The 18,151-nt window shown below is 38.0% G+C and overlaps 1 protein-coding gene across 2 annotated transcripts in view; it reads right to left on the bottom strand.

Moving 5' to 3' along the window:
- The window catches only part of MAP2K5 (mitogen-activated protein kinase kinase 5), a 270,714-nt gene that overhangs the window by 177,433 nt on the left and 75,130 nt on the right, over positions 1-18,151 (bottom strand). For both annotated transcript variants that reach the window (XM_010834516.1, XM_010834517.1), the window contains exon 9: positions 6,256-6,295. In XM_010834516.1, the coding sequence (XP_010832818.1) occupies positions 6,256-6,295 (40 nt within the window). The remainder of the gene's footprint in view (positions 1-6,255; positions 6,296-18,151) is intronic.

Here is an 18,151-nt window from a genome sequence, read left to right on the forward strand (position 1 = left end):
GCTGGATGGCATCACTGACTCAATGGACATGAGTTTGAGTGAACTCCAGGAGTTGGTGATTGACAGGAAGGCCTGGCGTGCTGCGGTCCATGGGGTCGCAAAGAGTCGGACACGGCTGAGTGACTGAACTGAACTGAACAACTGGACTGGTCCTATCTAATAAAGCTTAAAAGCAAGTCTTGAAAGGATCAAAGTGTTTCAGATTCAATAGGCAGCTCCTCAGAATAAAGACCAGGGATATTTACAGGAATGTACCTATGCCATATAACTGGTATCCAATAAAAAATTAAAAGGTATTAAAAAAAATAAAAAATACAGCGCAAAATAGCAAAAGCAAGTCAAAAGTGACCCCGAGATGATAGTTATGGTAGAATTAAGAGACAATACCATTAATTGAGTTATCATAACTATATTCCACATATGCAAGAAGTCAGAAGAAAGAGCACGTTAACTAGAGATATGGAAGATGTAAAAAAGACCCATTTAAACTGATAGGGATAAAAAGTACATATGAAATGAAAAAATATACTGAGCAAAATTAATAACAGATTAGACGATGCATATGAAAGAATACAAACCTGAACATTTGACAATAGAAACTATCCCAAACTGAAACACCAGACAGAAAAAAAGGCTAGAACAAATAAACAACAGAGTATCATTTTGCTGTGGGAAACCTTCAACTGACATAACTTTATGTTAGAGTTGGACCATAAAGAAGGCTGAGCACTGAAGAATTGATGCTTTTGAACTGTGGTGCTGGAGAAGACTCTTGAGAATCCCTGGGACCGCAAGAAGATCAAACCAGTCAATCCTAAAGGAAATCAACCCTGAACATTCACTGGACGGACTGATGCTGAAGCTGAAGCTCCAATACTCTGGTTACCTGATGCGAAGAGCCAATTCTTTGTAAAAGACCTTGATGCTGGGAAAGACTGAAGGCAGGAGGAGAAGGGGATGACAGAGGATGAGATGGATGGATGGCATCACCAACTCAATGGACACGTTTGAGCAGACTCTGGGAGATGGTGAAGGACAAGGAAGCCTGGCGTGCTGTAGTCCATGGGGTTTGCAAAGAGTTGTTGTTGAACAACAACTTCAAGTGACCTAATATATATGCAATTAAGGAAAGCTATGACCAACCTAGATAGCATATTCAAAAGCAGAGACAGTACTTTGCCAACAAAGGTCCGTCTGGTCAAAGCTATGGGTTTTCCAGTGGTCATGTATGGATGTGAGAGTTGGACTGTGAAGAAAGCTGAGTGCTGAAGAATTGATGCTTTTGAACTGTGGTGTTGGAGAAGACTCTTGAGAGTCCTTTGGACTGCAAGGAGATCCAACCAGTCCATTCTGAAGGAGGTCAGCCCTGGGATTTCTTTGGAAGGAATGATGCTAAAGCTGAGACTCCAGTACTTTGGCTACCTCATGTGAAGTTGACTGATTGGAAAAGACTCTGATGCTGGGAGGGATTGGGGGCAGGAGGAGAAGGGGACGACAGAGGATGAGATGGCTGGATGGCATCACTGACTCGATGGACGTGAGTCTGAGTGAACTCCGGGAGCTGGTGATAGACAGGGAGGCCTGGAGTGCTGCAATTCATGGGGTTGCAAAGAGTCGGACACGACTGAGTGACTGAACTGAACTGAAGTTCCCAAAGGTGAGGGAATATGTGAAGAAAATAATGGCTAAAATTTTTCCAAGTTTAATGGAAGTTAAAAATCCACGCATCCAAATCTCTCAACAAATCCTAAGTACATGAATCATGAAGAAAATGACACAAAAACTCACCATAATCAAATTGCAATAAGAGGGACTTCCTTGGCGGCACTAGTGGTAAAGAACTCGCCTGCCAATGCAGGAGATGTATGAGATGTTGGTTAGATCCCTGAGTAGGGATGACCCCCTGGAGGAGGACGTGGTGACCGACTACAGTATTCTTCCCTGCAGAATCCCATGGACAGAGGAGCTTGGAGAGCTACAGTCCATGGGGTTGCAAAGAGCTGGACACGTCTGAAGTGACTGAGCATGCACAGTGATTAAAAAAAATCTTAAAAGCAGTCAGAGAAGACGTCAATTCTAATGTACAGAGGAATAAAGATTTCTAAATGACAGTACAGTAAGGTTTTCACTGGAAACAATGTCAGCCAGAAAACAGTAAAGCAAAATCTCTAAAATACTGAAAGTAAAGCACAATTAAACTAGAATTCTCTATCTGGTGAAAATGTTTTCCAAAAATTAAAGTCAATGTACACTTCTCAGACATGCAGCAGCTGAAAGCATTCATTGCCAGGAGACTCGTGCACTGTAAGGAAGGTAAAGGAAGGGAGTCGTTCAGACAGAAGCGAGACGATACCAGATGGAAATCTGGGTTTGTACAAGGGAATATGGAGCACTGGAAATGGTAAAAATGTGAGCAAATATAAAATAAACCTATTCTTACATGTAAAATGCCTTTAAAAATGACTATCTAAAGCAAAATCAGTAACAATGTATTTTGGGGGTTTTAACATGAGTAAAATGTACAATAACAACAACAAAGGTCAGGATGAGGGAAATGAAAGTACAGCATGTAGAGCGCTCGTACTACAGGTCAAGTGGGACGATATTACCTGAGGGTGGACCTCAGTAAGTTAACCATGTATACTATAAACTTTAAAGCAACTGTTTTTTCTAAAAAGGACATAGACAAATAATAGAAAACAAACAGCAAATTGATATACTCGAATCCAACCGTATTGATAATCACATGAAATGTAAATGATATAAATGCCTCAATTAAAAAGCAAAGATAATCAGACTGGCCAAAATATAAAGATAAAACAGGTTAAAAATAAAAGACTATATCACGCGAACACCAGTCAAAATAAAGCTGATGTAACTACATTAATATCAGACAATATAGGTTTTAGAGTAAACAATACTACCACGGAAAAAGAAGATCACTTTGTAATGATAAAGGGGCCATAAAATCCTAAATAACCTAACAGATCTACAAAAAAATATGAAGTAAAAAAAATGATAGAACTGCAAGGAAAAAATAGACAAGTATACAATTGTTGCTATAGATTTCAACACCCTGTTTTCTTATTGATAGGACAAATAGATAAAAAGTCAGTAAAGATACAGAAATTTGGAAAAACACTATCAGCCAACTTAATCTAATTGATATTTATCCCACATCCTACACAGCAGACTACACATTCTTTTCATGTACACAGGGAACCCTTACGAAGACAGTTCACACTCTGGGCCAAAAAATAAATATCAATAAACTTAAAATAATTTCAATTATATGAAGTATGTTACCTGACCATATAGATTTAAATTAGAAATTAATAACAGAAAGATATATGGAATATCCCCAAATATCTGGAAACTAAATAACACTCCTAATATTTAATGAAAAAACTCAGCCTGTTTTAAAGCAAATAATGACACTTTTTTTTTTCCTCTTAGATTATGACTAGTCCTTTAGGACTGCCTGGAGATCAAACCAGTCAGTCCTAAAGGAAATCAACCCTGAATAGTCTTTGGAAGGACTGATGCTGAAGCTGAAGCTCCAATACTTTGGCCACCTGATGTGAAGAGTCAACTCCCTGGAAAAGACTCTGATGTTAGGAAAGATTGAAGGCAGCAGGAGAAGTGGGTGACAGCGGATGAGATGGTTGGATGGCATCACTGATTCAGTGGACATGAGTTTGAGCAAACTCTGGGAGATGGTGAAGGACAGGGAAGCCTGGCATGCTGCTGTCCATGGGGTCGCAAAGAGTCAGATATGACTGAGCGACTGAACAACAATGACTAATATATAGACAAAATGGTTTTTGCCTTCACTGCCAAGAAGCTCGGGGCTAACCAAAAGTTTAAACACAATAATTATATCTACTCAAATCATTCATTCATTCAATGTGAGCTTCTAACATTTAATTCTATAAAATCAAGGGATACAAAGCGAATATGATACAGTCCCTGTCCTGTAGGTCAGTTTTACGCTTAGGTCTAGCAAACAGCATATTTGTAAAGCCCTACTGTTTTCCTTTATTGAAGGTCTCTATTTTAACAGCCTTTTAAAAACGTGTCTTTTCTTTTAAATTGCTTTTAATCCTTTCCAGAGATAACTGTTGGTCCCTTGCCACACCCAGCTAAATAATCATGCAGAAGAAGTTTAATATCAACCTAGGTTAAACATAAATGAAAATGTATGAAATTATTAAAAATTATAATACAGTAGCAAGGCCAAATAGTGGGGCTTTAGGGGGTGATTTATAGCAGTGCTCCCCTCTCCTGGAATAAACAAACTAAAGTTGATTACCTTTAAAACATCACTGGCAACAGTCTAAAAGTTTTGACATCAAAGGAATAAACAAATAACTAGATACAAAGGAAAACAGTGCTGAGTTGGTGGAGGCATTCTTTGAAGATGGAGCTCAGAAGACACGGAAAGGACAACTAATGCTAAGCTGGTGCCACAGAGCTGCACACAAGTGAACTCATGAGGACTGAGGTGGAGCCTGATCTCTATAGCACTTACCCTGGGAACTGGCTGGACTCAAGGTTCCTCCTTTTTAAAATGTGGGGCCACGGTAGATGATCTCTAAGGTCTCTTTCAGTTCTACAATTCTGTGAACCTAGTTTGGCTGGAATATCAAAGTAAACATCCCGAGAAGGAGCTCTGTTGGAGCGCTCCACCAAAAGCTATTTGAATTATTAAAACTAGACTTGATAATACACACAGCACATCCTCGGTGCTGTATTAAGTGTGGTATGGAAGAACAACTCTGGACTGCACAGCAGTCAGGAGGCTTGAGTCTGTTTTGGTCTGAGTTTACTAAAAGATACAACACACGCAGTTTAATCACTCTTATTCTTAGTTTCCTAGGTTAGATAAAAGATGCAGAAATACATGCTCACTATGGACAGCTAAGAAGGCATCTTGGAGGAGATGGACCTTGAAAGGACAGATAAAAATCAAAGGCATGGGCAGTGCTAATAACATGTATACAGGCTGCATGGTGTAGGAGAAGACATGTGCTTTGGAGTTGATGCATTTTGTTTTAAACCTTGGTCCTGGCTCTTCAATCTGGGTGACCTTGGACAGTTCAGCTTTCTGAGTCTCTGTGTCCTCAAATCTAAAATAATAGGCTTACTTTATACATTTGAAAATTAAAGGTAAGAGCTACATAGAATTAAGCATTATACCAGGCATATAGTAGTCATTCAAAAAATAAAAGCTCTCATTATTAAAGAGACTGAGGATAATGGGCATTGCAGAGAGCAATGGGCAGGTAAAGCAGAAGGTGCAGCTGGAAGGTGTGTAGGGGTCTGTCTGTAGATGGCCTAACTCATCTTCAGGGGAGTGAGGGATGAAGTTTGTTAGCTAAAAGCCCAGTTTGGAAGTGGAGTTCTATGGACTTGAATTTGAGGTGATACAGGGTTCAGAGGTGCAATTCGAGAGACTCCATAAGGAAATCTGAGATAAAATGATGAGAAAATCAAGCACCAACAGCCAAGGTCAGAAATTAAACGCAAAGCAGCACGGGCAGGATTGGGATCTTAGAGAACAGCAGGGATGGAGTGTGGATTGTGGACACAAGGGGAACAAACGAGGAGCATCTAAGGTAACGGCCCAGAACATGCCTGAGTTACGTGCAGCTTGACTGTATTCGATGGTGCGGTGTTAGGGTCTCTCAGAATGCCGTAAGAAGGGAGGCAGGCATCATAGGCTTTCCGTTCTACACTACTAGGGCTGAGGGAAGAGGGATGCCAAGACAGTGATGCATCAGGTCTGGGGTTCAACTTCTCACCTCCAGTGGCCAGGTGAAAGGTACAGTGGAGATGTTATAAAAGTCTAAGTATGAGGTATGTGAGCCTGATACAAGGCAAAGGCAATGAGGATGAGAACAGAAAGAAAGTGGCACACGGACCCATTTCAGGGGAAATTTCTGACAGGACATGGTGACTTACAGGATGTGGCAGATGAAAGAAAGAAGTGAACATCTACCAAGTTTCTGAACTGTAAGATGAGGAAGGCAGTGGTGCACTGAGAGGGGAACATGGAAAGAAGCGTAGGAGACGATGAGTCAAATCACAGTGCGGGGATCCTGAAGGTCACAACAGGGCCACCACCCAAACCTTAAACCGCTTCATTTCCTCTTTGACAATACCTATGATTCAAGCTAACAGGGGTCGCGGTGGGAGAGAAAGCAGTAAGCATCAAAAGATTCATGAATTTCATAAAACTTATCTAGCACTCACCTTTACAGCTAGTATTTTCCCACTTGGGACATGATATGCTCTGTGGAAAGAAAAAAAAAAATCACTTGGGATTACTAAACAAAATGGCTAAGGACATAATATAAATCTGAATACATCCTCAGTAAGAGAAATATGATACTTTCAGAGAACACTAATAACAGTGGTAATTTACATTTCTATTGAGGTTCATGGTTTACACAGTGATTCATTATGTACTACCTTAAAATAACTCTGAGTTAATTCTGATATTATTATCCACTTTTTAGAGCCCAGAACTCTGAAGCATAGAGAAGGCTAAGCAGTTTATCAATGGTACAAGTTAATAAGAGGCAGAACTAGACATCAAACCCAAGTCTTCTGGTTCCAGATCCCTTACAGCATACTGTCACGGTATGTGGTGGTGTGTTCTCTGCTAAGCACGGTACAGAGCCACATAAAATGGGAGGTTTCCCTTTCGTTTTTCTCAATTATATATACAGATAAACTGCATCCCTACATTTCATTAAAATAATCTCAAAACACATTGGCTTAAGATATAAATTTATGTAAGAAGTCATAGAGTCACAAGGATCAAGTATGACAGTTATCTTTTTCTTAAAGCTAGCATCTCTCAGTATTTTTCAGAAAGCTACAGAACAAGGCTTCCCTGGTGGCTCAGTGGTAAAGAATCTGCCTGCCAGTGCAGGAGACATGGGTTCGATCCCTGATCTAAGAAGATCTCACATGCCATGAAGCAACTAAACCCATGTGCCACAACTATTGAGCCTGTGCTCTAGAGCCTGGGAGTCGCAACCACGGACACAGGTACTGCAGCTGTTGAAGCCTGCACACTCTAGAGCCCATGCTCTGCAACAAGAGAAGCCCACACCCTGAAACCAGAGAGTAGCCCCTGCTTGCCACAACTGGAGAAAAGCCGACTCAGCAAAAAGACCCAGCGCAACCAAAAATAAAATAAATAAAATTACACTCTAAAAAACCTTCAGAGCCCAGTTCAAGTGATCAGATACAGTGAAATAATTACAATTTAAATCAAGCAATATGAATACATTCATTTGTGAAAAATACTAAGGGAATTATGTTTGCAGAAATAAAATACCATTACATCTCATCAAGACTTTTCGTGTGAAATGAAATGTGTGCCCATGGACTGCACTGACGGCACGTTCTGACCACCATCCAGAAACAGTACGCTTTAAATAAAGATGTCAAAACCAACCGCGTAACATAAACAAGCACTTTTTATGGCACGTTCATGTAAGTATAAAGAAACAAATTAGTTTGGAAGAACTAAAATCTTGCTCCACAAAAGATTTTACATATTAGCCAAGATCAAATTGGTCTTCTCTTAATCCAAGTAATGTTAAGGTGTAACTGGGGTAGGACAGATGTGGGTGAAAGAAATTTAGCTTCTCAGGAATTTCCCATTTTTACATGCTAAGCCGCAAACTACATTTTCCAGACTCCCAAATTTTACTGGGTAATGACCTAGCAGTAAACATTTCTCATTTCTTTTATTGTTTTAATCGAGATTTAATTGACATGCAGTATTATATTACTTTCAGGTGTACAACATTATGATTCAATATTTGTGTATACTTTGAAATGATCACCACAGCAAATCTAGTTTACATCTATTACCACACAGAATTATTACAAAAATTGCTTATTTCATACAATAAAAACAAAACATATATTCCATCATTATTAAAAATGAAAACACCATTTTCTGTTATTTTGGTGGAAGTAATCATGTGGTTGCTCTGAAATTTTTTAACAGCTTTATTAAGGTGTGACTATATATGATAAAACTCACTTGTTTTAAACGTACAATTCAAGATTTTTAGTAGGTTTACAGAGTTGTGAGGTCACTGACAAGTGTTTTTAAAGTGACTGACTTATAGAAATGGTTTAAGTATTTGTAATTTTTCACATATAAAATGTTACAAATTCAGGTACGACTAAGAAGAAACATATATCAATATGTATATATATCCATATTTAGGACTGTTCATTCAACAATTCATTCTGCTTCTCCTACTTGAGTAGACAAAGGTCAAGACAATTATGGAAGGTAAACTTAGCCTTTGCTGCTAAGTCACTTCAGTTGTGTCCGACTCTGTGCGACCCCACAGACAGAAGCCCGCCAGGCTCCCGTCCCTGGGATTCTCCAGGCAAGAACACTGGAGTGGGTTGCCATTTCCTCCTCCAATGCATGAAAGTGAAAAGTGAAAGTGAAGTCGCTCAGTCGTGTCTGACCCTCAGCGACCCCATGGACTGCAGCCTTCCAGGCTCCTCCATCCATGGGATTTTCCAGGCAAGAGTACTGGAGTAGGGTGGCAATTTTATCAATTAATTGTACAGAAATTCAGATACATATCATTAAAGGAAAGGCAAGCTTATAAAAATCATCAATTGTTCACTTTACCAGAGAATACTTTAATCTATACAGTGTCTAAAGACTTTTTCTAAACACCAACCTCCCTATTATACATAAATACTATTCAATTATAAAATAACTTAAATAACTTAAAAAAATTTTATACTTTGTATAAAGTGATACACATTTTCAAAAGTGGAACCCCTGTATTATACTGGTTTTACAACAAATTACCACTTACTTTACTATCTGTGTTAACATCAGACTTTTACAATGTATGAAACTACATGTCATGATTTAATTCATGATATGTCTGAACTCATGCCATAAATTAATATATAAAAGCTTACACTGTGTTTTTTCTCAATGTATGACAGAGAAGTTGTTGGCCTAAGCCAATATGAAGTGTGATTTGAAGGCATTTAGCAACTTTATTCCAGGCAATATAATATGTAACACTTAACAATCATATACCATTTTTCTTCTCAAAGTATCATACTGTCTTCCAATGTCAACATTTAAAACATTCTATATTACAAAAACTGAAATGTAAAGATATATAATTGAATGCATACACAAGGACTCAAAACAGTGTTGTTACACTGGACAGTGAGCAACACCTGGATATATGAGACTGATAGGAGTGATAGGGAAATGATTAGCAAATAATCTAGTACATACTAGATACCGTACTGGACAGTTTGGCAAGTCAATTAGCTTATCAAGAAAGCTGATCTATTCCAAAAGAAGGGTCTCCTATTTCCAAGTGAATTAAAAGGGGAAACTTGATGATTTAATTATGATGCACGTTTATTCATCTGTGGAAGTTTGGGTTCGATTTCGAGCACTAAAAATGCTGTGTGGTTTGGTTAACAGTGCAATGACAGTACCAAATTAACATTTAATTTTCAAGAAGTGGAAGACAAAGGCAACGCCAGGTAGGAGTCAAGTGCGTCCCTTAACTTTGCAAATGGCATTCTACCCAGAGACAGGGAATTTGTTTACTTTCAGTGGATACTGCATCTCAATTGCCTTGACCTTCCTCAACACATTAACTGTAAAGTGATTAATGAAGTTTGAATGGAGGCTCTGGTTACACCAAAAGACAACTATACACCTCTGCATTGTTTTAATTAACAGCTAACACTTCAAATTAGTTTGCTGTTGCCACAGTAATTACCTGTTCCAATGAGTGCATGAAGGAAGCACTTTTATAAGTTACTTTTAGTGCTGAGTCCTTGAGCATTCCACTTCGTGACCAGCACAGAACTTCTGGGAATAGTCCCAGCCCTTAAAATTGAGCACACAATCTATACACACTTTAGGCTAAGTAAAAGCTAAGTAGCCTGGTATAAATTTTTTGAGTATTAAAATAACAAGAAGACAAGCAAAGAGAACATCTATACTTTTCATACTTTCTTTACTTTCTCTTTCCACTTGGAACAATAGGTTCCATATAAATAAACAAAAAAGTTGGTACCAACCTTTAATTTTGGTAGTACAAATTCAGACAATGTATTGAGCAAGTCAATAATATTGAGTACTGTCTTATCTAATCCCTCCCTTTTAAGGTAGAAATATCTAAAAGCAAGGTTAAAAAACTTGTTCAAGCATACACAGTCAATGGCAAAGACAAGACTGGAACTGAGGCAGAACACATGTATTCTAGGAACTAAAAAAATATGTGGTAATGTTTAAGTTCTCTTAACTGCATTCTAGAGCAGGGAAACTCATAATTCAAAACTTACAAAGGTGCCGCCCTATTTCAATCAGGCTAAGACCATCACACTAAATCTTTCCCAGCAAGGAAGCATTCTGCAACCACTGCCAACCTGCCAGGGGAGGGAGAGGAGGGAAGGCTGTATGCTCTGAGACGCTGCCTGGGTTCTGATGCTAGCTCTGACACTTAATGTGAACATGGACTGTTATCAAACCTCACCTTGTCTCTCGTGCCTTATGTCTGAAAAGGGGAAATTGGTCCCAATGTTATAGACTTGTGAGGTTTAGTGAGATAAGTAAAGCACAGAGGACAAGGCCTGGCACAGAGTAAGTGGGTGTTACACGTTAGGAAGCTAGAAAGTTTCCAGGGTAGATGGGTGTTTTAAGAGTACAACCACTAAAACAGACTGGAAAAGCTCAGTTTTCTGCTTCTGCAAATCTCTCTTATGCACAATACTCACTCTGTTCCACAAAACATCTTTCTGCCTCAGGCCCTTTCTACCTACATCTCAGCCTGGACCACCCTTCCTTCAATATCCACTTGACTTGTTCCATCACTTCCTTCGGGTCCAATGTTACTTCTCTGACTATCCTACGTAGAACAGCTCATTCTCTCTTTCTTTATTCTTCATAGAATTCATCAACACTCTACACAATTTATTATTTGTTTCCAACCACTAGAAAGCAAGCTCTGTAAAAACAGGGACATTTTGTTGTTGTTGCTCTATATGGTATCTCCAGTGCCTAACCCTGTACTGGGCAAATTTTATAAATATTTGTTGAAAGAATGAATAAATTGCTCTTTTAAAAAATTATTGGTTTAGATTCTAAACCTATTAATATCCAATTTTTCTTTTCTAACACACATACAAAAAACTATCCTTTAAGTATGACTTGGGCTCCTGAGTTTTCACATATGCTATTTTTCCCTGCTCAGTTGCAAATATTTTCGTCCCATTATAATGTGCTACACAACCCATAAATTATTCAGATATGTTCATTTTAATTCTCAAATGAATAAGAGGTTTAAGATTATTATTATTAATTTCTAAACTAATTGTATTATAGTCAGAAAAAGTGATCTGTAAGTTACAAACTTAAGTGAGACTTGCTTTGTCCCCTAGTATATAATCAATTCTTAAGTTTTCTATACCTCTATATCCTCTCAATATGATTGATAGAGTGTTATATGATCATGTGATCAGCTTGTTAATGATGATGTTAAAGTCTTCTATATCTTTAATTTTTATTTGTTTCATCTATTGATTACTGAAAGACAATTCTCCTACTATGATTGTGGATTTATTAACTTTTCCTTGTCAAGCTTTTTTTTTTTTTTGCTCTATGTATTTTAAGGTTATGTAGGCAATGGCACCCCACTCCAGTACTCTTGCCTGGAAAATCCCATCGATGGAGGAGCCTGGTGGGCTGCAGTCCATGAGGTCGCTAAGAGTCGGACACGACTGAGGGACTTCACTTTCACTTTTCACTTTCATGCATTGGGGAAGGAAATGGCAACCCACTCCAGTGTTCTTTCCTGGAGAATCCCAGGGACGGGGGAGCCTGGTGGGCTGCCGTCTATGGGGTCGCACAGAGTCGGACACGACTGAAGCGACTTAGCAGCAGTAGCAGCATTAGCTATATACAAGCTTAAGACTATTATATATTCTTTTCTTCTATCATCATATAGTAGTCCTTTCTATCTTCATCCCTAAAATTTAAAAAAAAAGACCCACAAAACTTTTTGCCTTAAAGTCTGCTTTGTCTTATGTTAATATAACCTCACTAGCTTTCTATTGATTAGTTTTTGCCTAGTATCTTTTCCCCAACCCTTTCCTTTCAACCTTTTTCTGTCTTCATGTTTTACGAATATATTCTAAAATAGTTAAAAATAGTAGATAGCTGTATTTTTTTAAGTTCCACTTGACCAATCTACTAACTGGCAACATATATCTATAATTATTGATACATATAGATTTATTTCTACCACCTTATTCATTTACTTTTCACCTCTCTTTGTCTACTATCCTGGATTGTTATTGCTGTTTAGTTGCTAAGTTGTCCGACTTCTTAGCGACCCTACAGAGTGTAGCCTGCCAGGCTCCTCTGTCCCTGGAATTATCCTGGCAAGAACACTGGAGTGGGTTGCTATTTCCTCCTCCAGGGGATCTTCTCGACTCAATCACTGAACCCATATCTCTGAAGTCCCCTGCACTGTGCCACCTGGAAAGGCCTGATACATGTACACATATCCCCTCTCTTTTGGATTTCCTTCCCATTTAGGTCACCACAAAGCATTTAAAAAACTATTTATTTATTTGGCTGTGCCAAGCCTTAGTTGAGGTATGCCGGATCTTTTGAGCTGCAGCATGTGAGATCTAGTTCCCTGACCAGAGACTGAACTCGGACACCCCAAAATTGACATTACAGAGTTTAGCCACTGGACTACCAGGTTAGTCCCCTGCCCTCACTCTTGAATGACAGTTTAATTGAGACAGTTATTTCCTTTTTATCTTGTGAGGATACCATTGTCTTTCAGCTTTCAGTATTATTGGTGCAAACCTGCTACCCACAATTTGCTGGCCGATAAATGCCACTGAAGGTTCTTGGACAGAAGAGTGCTATGATCAGACTTTAAAATTCTTACTCTGGCTGCAGATTACCACAGCACTACGTGAAAGAGCAAGGAGCACTTAGAATGGTGTTACTACAGGCTAGGTAAGAGGGGGTAGTAGGAATCTAGGTAGTATTACCAGATGTGGAAAAGGGGACATAGATAAAAGACTTTGGCCAGATATAATCTATGACACACGGGATGAGGAGGCTAAACCTAAAATTTCAAGCAAAGATCATAGAATTATGGTGTTTATTAGCAGAAAGAGAAGACTCTTATCTAGTCATCCTTAAATATATAATCCTATACTTTTTAGCTTCATGAGAGCAGAGACCACATCAACTTCATTCAACAATGTATATATAGTATCTAGCAAAATACTTAGCACATCATAGATACTCAAATATTTGTGAGATAATAATTAAATGGTGTAGTCAGGAAAGGGGAGAAAGAAAAATGAAACGGGGAACTAACAATTTCTAACAGTCCACAGAATTATTCTAATTTCTATATGTTGTATATAACATAAGCCACATTTCACAGATAATAATAGAAACAGATGTGAGGATATTAAGGTAATAAGAATTTATGAATGGCAGGTATAAGATTCAAATTCAGGTCTATTTCAATTTAATGCTTGTGTTCTTTCCAGTACAGACAGAGTATACACAGGGAATGATTTGAAATAAGTTTACTTCAGGATACTGTGAATGTTGAACGTGGAATTCAGAAGAAGAATGTACTAAAATTCCACATATTATATTCCCTATCCGATGGATTATGTTTCCCTATCTTCTGGTTGATGCCAGTTCATCCATTGGCATCAACTACTCTGATGTTTTATGATATGTCACATGTTGCTGCTAATACTATTTTTCTTCAAAAGTGTTATATAACTTCACTAGTATATGCTTTGTTTAACTATACTGTAAACACTAATTACCAAACAATCTGTAAATTCTTAATATAGGGTCTGTATCTTATCCTATTTTATTGCAAGTTTCAAGTCAGGGTCAAGGTCCATTGTCTTCCCTGCTATATCCCCAAATTCTACCAGAGTATATGACACACTCTCCACTTAGATACCTAGTTTTCGTATTTAATAAATAATGCATACCTCCAACTGCCAAGAACAATGGTGGGCATTGTGGCTGGGGTAGAGAACAAATCAGACAAGGTTCTTGCTTTCCTGGAGCTTACTTTCTAGTGGGGCAAGACTGACAATAATCAAATAAATACACAATATGTCACGTAGCAGAAGCGCAATAAAAAAGACTAAAGGTAGGGATATAGACAGTGATCAAGATTAGGGGCATTTAAAAAAATATTATAGGTAGGAGGAAATTAAGGAATGCACCTCTCATTCAGTTATATGTGAACAGTAAAGGAGCATACCATTTAGACAGAAAAAGAGGACTGTGGGCAGAGGAAATGTTGAGTTCAAGGCCTTAAGGTGGAAGTGTGTATTTGACATGTGTGTGGAACTGGAATAAGAAAGACTAGGTGTGGGAGACAAGTCAGAAAGGTAATGGGAAGACAGATTGTTTAGTACCATTTAGACCATGGTGAGGTCTTTGGCTATTATTCTGAATGCTATAAAAAGTCACAGTAAAAAAAAACATGTGGAGAGTTTATATTCAGAAAGATCATTTTAGCTATTGGGTAAAGAGAATTCTTCGTAGGAAATTAAGGACAGAAACTAGAACAGTAGCTGGGAGGCAAGAGATAATAGATGCTTAGAATATGGTGGTAGGTCAGAGGTGGTCCGCTTGCTCAAACAGCTTTGAAGAAACGCCAACAAGATTTGTGGGTTAATATAATGGATGGTCTGGGAGAAAAAGAAGAAAGAAGAATGACTGGAAACTCTCTGTCATGAGCAGCTTGTAGGACGAAGTTTCCATTTACAAAGATTAGAAAAACTAAGAAGGAACAGATTTTAGAGGAAATGTTCGCTTTGGGTAACTTTGAAATGCCTAAGACATTCAACTGGTAATTAGATATGAGTCTGAAGTTCAGGGCAGAGGACAGGACTGGAGATATACATTTGGGCTTCATCAACATATAGATGGTATGTAAAGCCATGAAACTACAAAATCTCACTTGGGAATTTTAAAAAAATATTTTTATTTATTTATTTGGCTGCATTGGAGAAGGAAATGGCAACCCACTCCAGTACTCTTGCCTGGAAAATTCCACAGATGGAGGAGCCTGGTAGGCTACAGTCCATGGGGTTGCAAAGAGTCAGACACAATTGAGCGACTTCATTTTCTTTCTTTCTACAGTTCCTTTTGGAGAAGGAAATGGCAACCCACTCCAGTGTTCTTGCCTGGAGAATCCCATGGACAAAGGGGCCTGGTGGGCTACAGTCTATGGGGCTGCAGAGTCGGACATGACTAAGCAACTAACACACACATACACATTTGGCTACGTGTGTCCTGGTTAAAGCACATGGGGATCTACAATCTTTGTTGTGACATGTGGAATCTTCATAAGGCACATGGGATTCTCAGTTGTGTATGCAACTCTCAGTTACAGCATATGGGCTCTAGTTCCCTAACCAGGGATCAAATCCAGGCCCCTTGCACTGGGAGCACAGAGTCATAGCCAGTAGACTACCATGGAAGTGCCTCAATTAGGAATTGAAATAAATAGAGATGAGGTATGAGGAATGGACCCGAACAACTCCAAATCCAGAAGTCAGGGAGCTGAGAAGAAACCAGTAAAGGAGATGAGAAGGTACAGAACGTATGCCAGCAACAGAACCCACAGAACAGTACTCCCAAGGCCCAGAATGTTGGTGTTACACCTCTGACACTGCCAAGTGCAGTACCTTGCTCAGGGCAGGTATCCAAAAGAACACGTGACTGACTTCAAAAGCAATATTTGGGGACAAATGCAACTAATCTTATAATTTTCTATATGAAGATGGGTCTAGTACAATACACACAAGGTTAGAGGTGTGTTAACTTTCATCTAGTTCCTAATAAGATTTTATTAAAAGATAAATCAACCCAAAAAACTAAACAGAATTTCTATAAGAATTTTTAAAAGTGTGTAAGGAAAAGGAGAAATTTGAAAATGAAATGTTAAAAAGTCCTAGATTCACATAGGACATAAGGGAGAAGCAACCTGTGTTCACATTTCAACATCTGGACTCCCACACAAATTTATGTCATGCATAAGATCAATTGCATCTGTATTTTACAATGTTTACTGAAATTATTTATGCTTAGAATTTCAAATTCTAGGAGAACCGAAAAAATATGAATCGGCCCAGATGACTCCTGTTCACAAAATAAATAACCTAGAGCTGATCATATATTTTCTGATAAAGCTTGTACAATCTCATACAATTAAAGTAGGCATCTAATTTCTATAACACTATTCTGCATATCAATTTCTAAATACTTTCTAATCAAATTATTTTCAATTATGAGAAGAATTATAATAGGGAATATTTGTGCTTCTCTAATGGTGAGGTAGGATATAATTTAAGAATGGGGGACTGACCTATGATCTGACTGCAAATATTTCATGTTTCAGCATAAATTGTAATATGACATGTGATAAGTGTCACTCTGTTAGTAAAACAGTCATCAAAATGACTAGGGAAATACGCCTCCTCCCTTTTTTCTGCCTCGTGGAGACAGGATTTCAAGAGTAATTGCACATATGATGACTTTTAATCATGACAGCAACACAAGAACACTGAAATGCCACTGCCCTGTGGAGGGGGCAGGGCAATTCTTTCACATACCACGTGGAATAAATGCCATTGACTTAAGTTCCACTCTCACAGAGCATACTGCATAAAAGGTTAGTGAAAAGCGGGATGCAATTACTGTGAATTATTTACAGAGCACTATCAATTGTTGGAAACTCTCCAAATGAATGGGAAACTTAAGAAAACAAGCCAGTCACTAAAATGGTGAAACCAGTCGTTAAGTTCTGGCTTAAGAAAGACATACATACACAAACAAAACAAACATATTTTGTTATTTTGTGAGATTAATTTTTTCTAAAAAACTCTGGATGTTGTTTTTTAATGCAATTAAAATTAAAATCAGGAACCAAATGTAAACTAGCTATGTATGGTTCAGTTAATGAAAATTTTGTTTTATTGCTTGATCATTTTAGAGATTTATTCTCTTGGTAGGTTTCTTTGGGGGTGGATTTTACCAATATGTCACGTAACAAAATAGCCATCTACAGAAAAAAAAAAAATTCAAATAGTTTCAGGGAAATCAACACTGACAGTTGTTGTCTCCCATAATAGATAAACACATTAGCCAGGCTCTAGCTGTTAAAATAGGAAATCCAAAGTAAACAGCAGTTGTAAAAAGCTTTTATATAAACTGTACTAGTTCAAATAGCAGTCTATGCCAACGTTCCTTCTGCCTAAAAACCCATTACAAATGCTGACTACTGATTGTAAAATGATTTATGGTTAAGCAACAGGGCCCCCCAGACTGTTTAAGTATCAAATCAAATATGTTATTAGGTCACATATATTAACAACTCTTTCAAGATGCTGATCATCCACAGGGCTCACAAACCAACCTAATGTTTAATATAGAGAACTTGGCAGGGTTAGAAAGAGTTCCAACCAGAGCTACTTTAACTCTACATTTTATGATTTCTTCTTCTTTCTATTTACTTTGGTTCTCCTTTTTACTCCCACAACTGTCTCAAAGTTAATGTGGTCATCACTTCCTCCATATTTCTTTCATAAGGTGATATAGCCTTATTCAAGCCTTTAACATCAACTACAGTAATGTCTTTTAATACATGGCCCAAGTACCTTTGAGATTAAGGAAGCTATAGTCATAGTGATCTCTTGATCAAAGCTTCTGAAAGAATGTTAATGGCCAAAACAGAGGCAAGAGAAAGCCTAATGATGAGGATAGGAAAAAAATGAGGCAACACATGTGGGAGGGAAACAAGAGTATCTTGACGATTAACTAGTTAGGAAACTTCTTTCTGAAATGGCTTGATTACAATATCATCTCTGCTCATAGTGGAAAGCTAACAATAAGTCACTTTCTAAAATGAGATATAAAAATGGCTATTTCAGAAAACCTCCTTCTACTCATAAGTAACATTCAATTGTGCTTTATGGTTTAGAAAATGTTTTTTATATAAGGAAGCTATTTAAGTTGTGCAAAAATGTGCAGATATTTTTATTA

The sequence above is a fragment of the Bison bison genome, unplaced genomic scaffold (genome assembly GCF_000754665.1).
Source record: "Bison bison bison isolate TAMUID 2011002044 unplaced genomic scaffold, Bison_UMD1.0 scf7180017864034, whole genome shotgun sequence".
NCBI classification, from domain to species: Eukaryota; Metazoa; Chordata; class Mammalia; order Artiodactyla; family Bovidae; genus Bison; species Bison bison.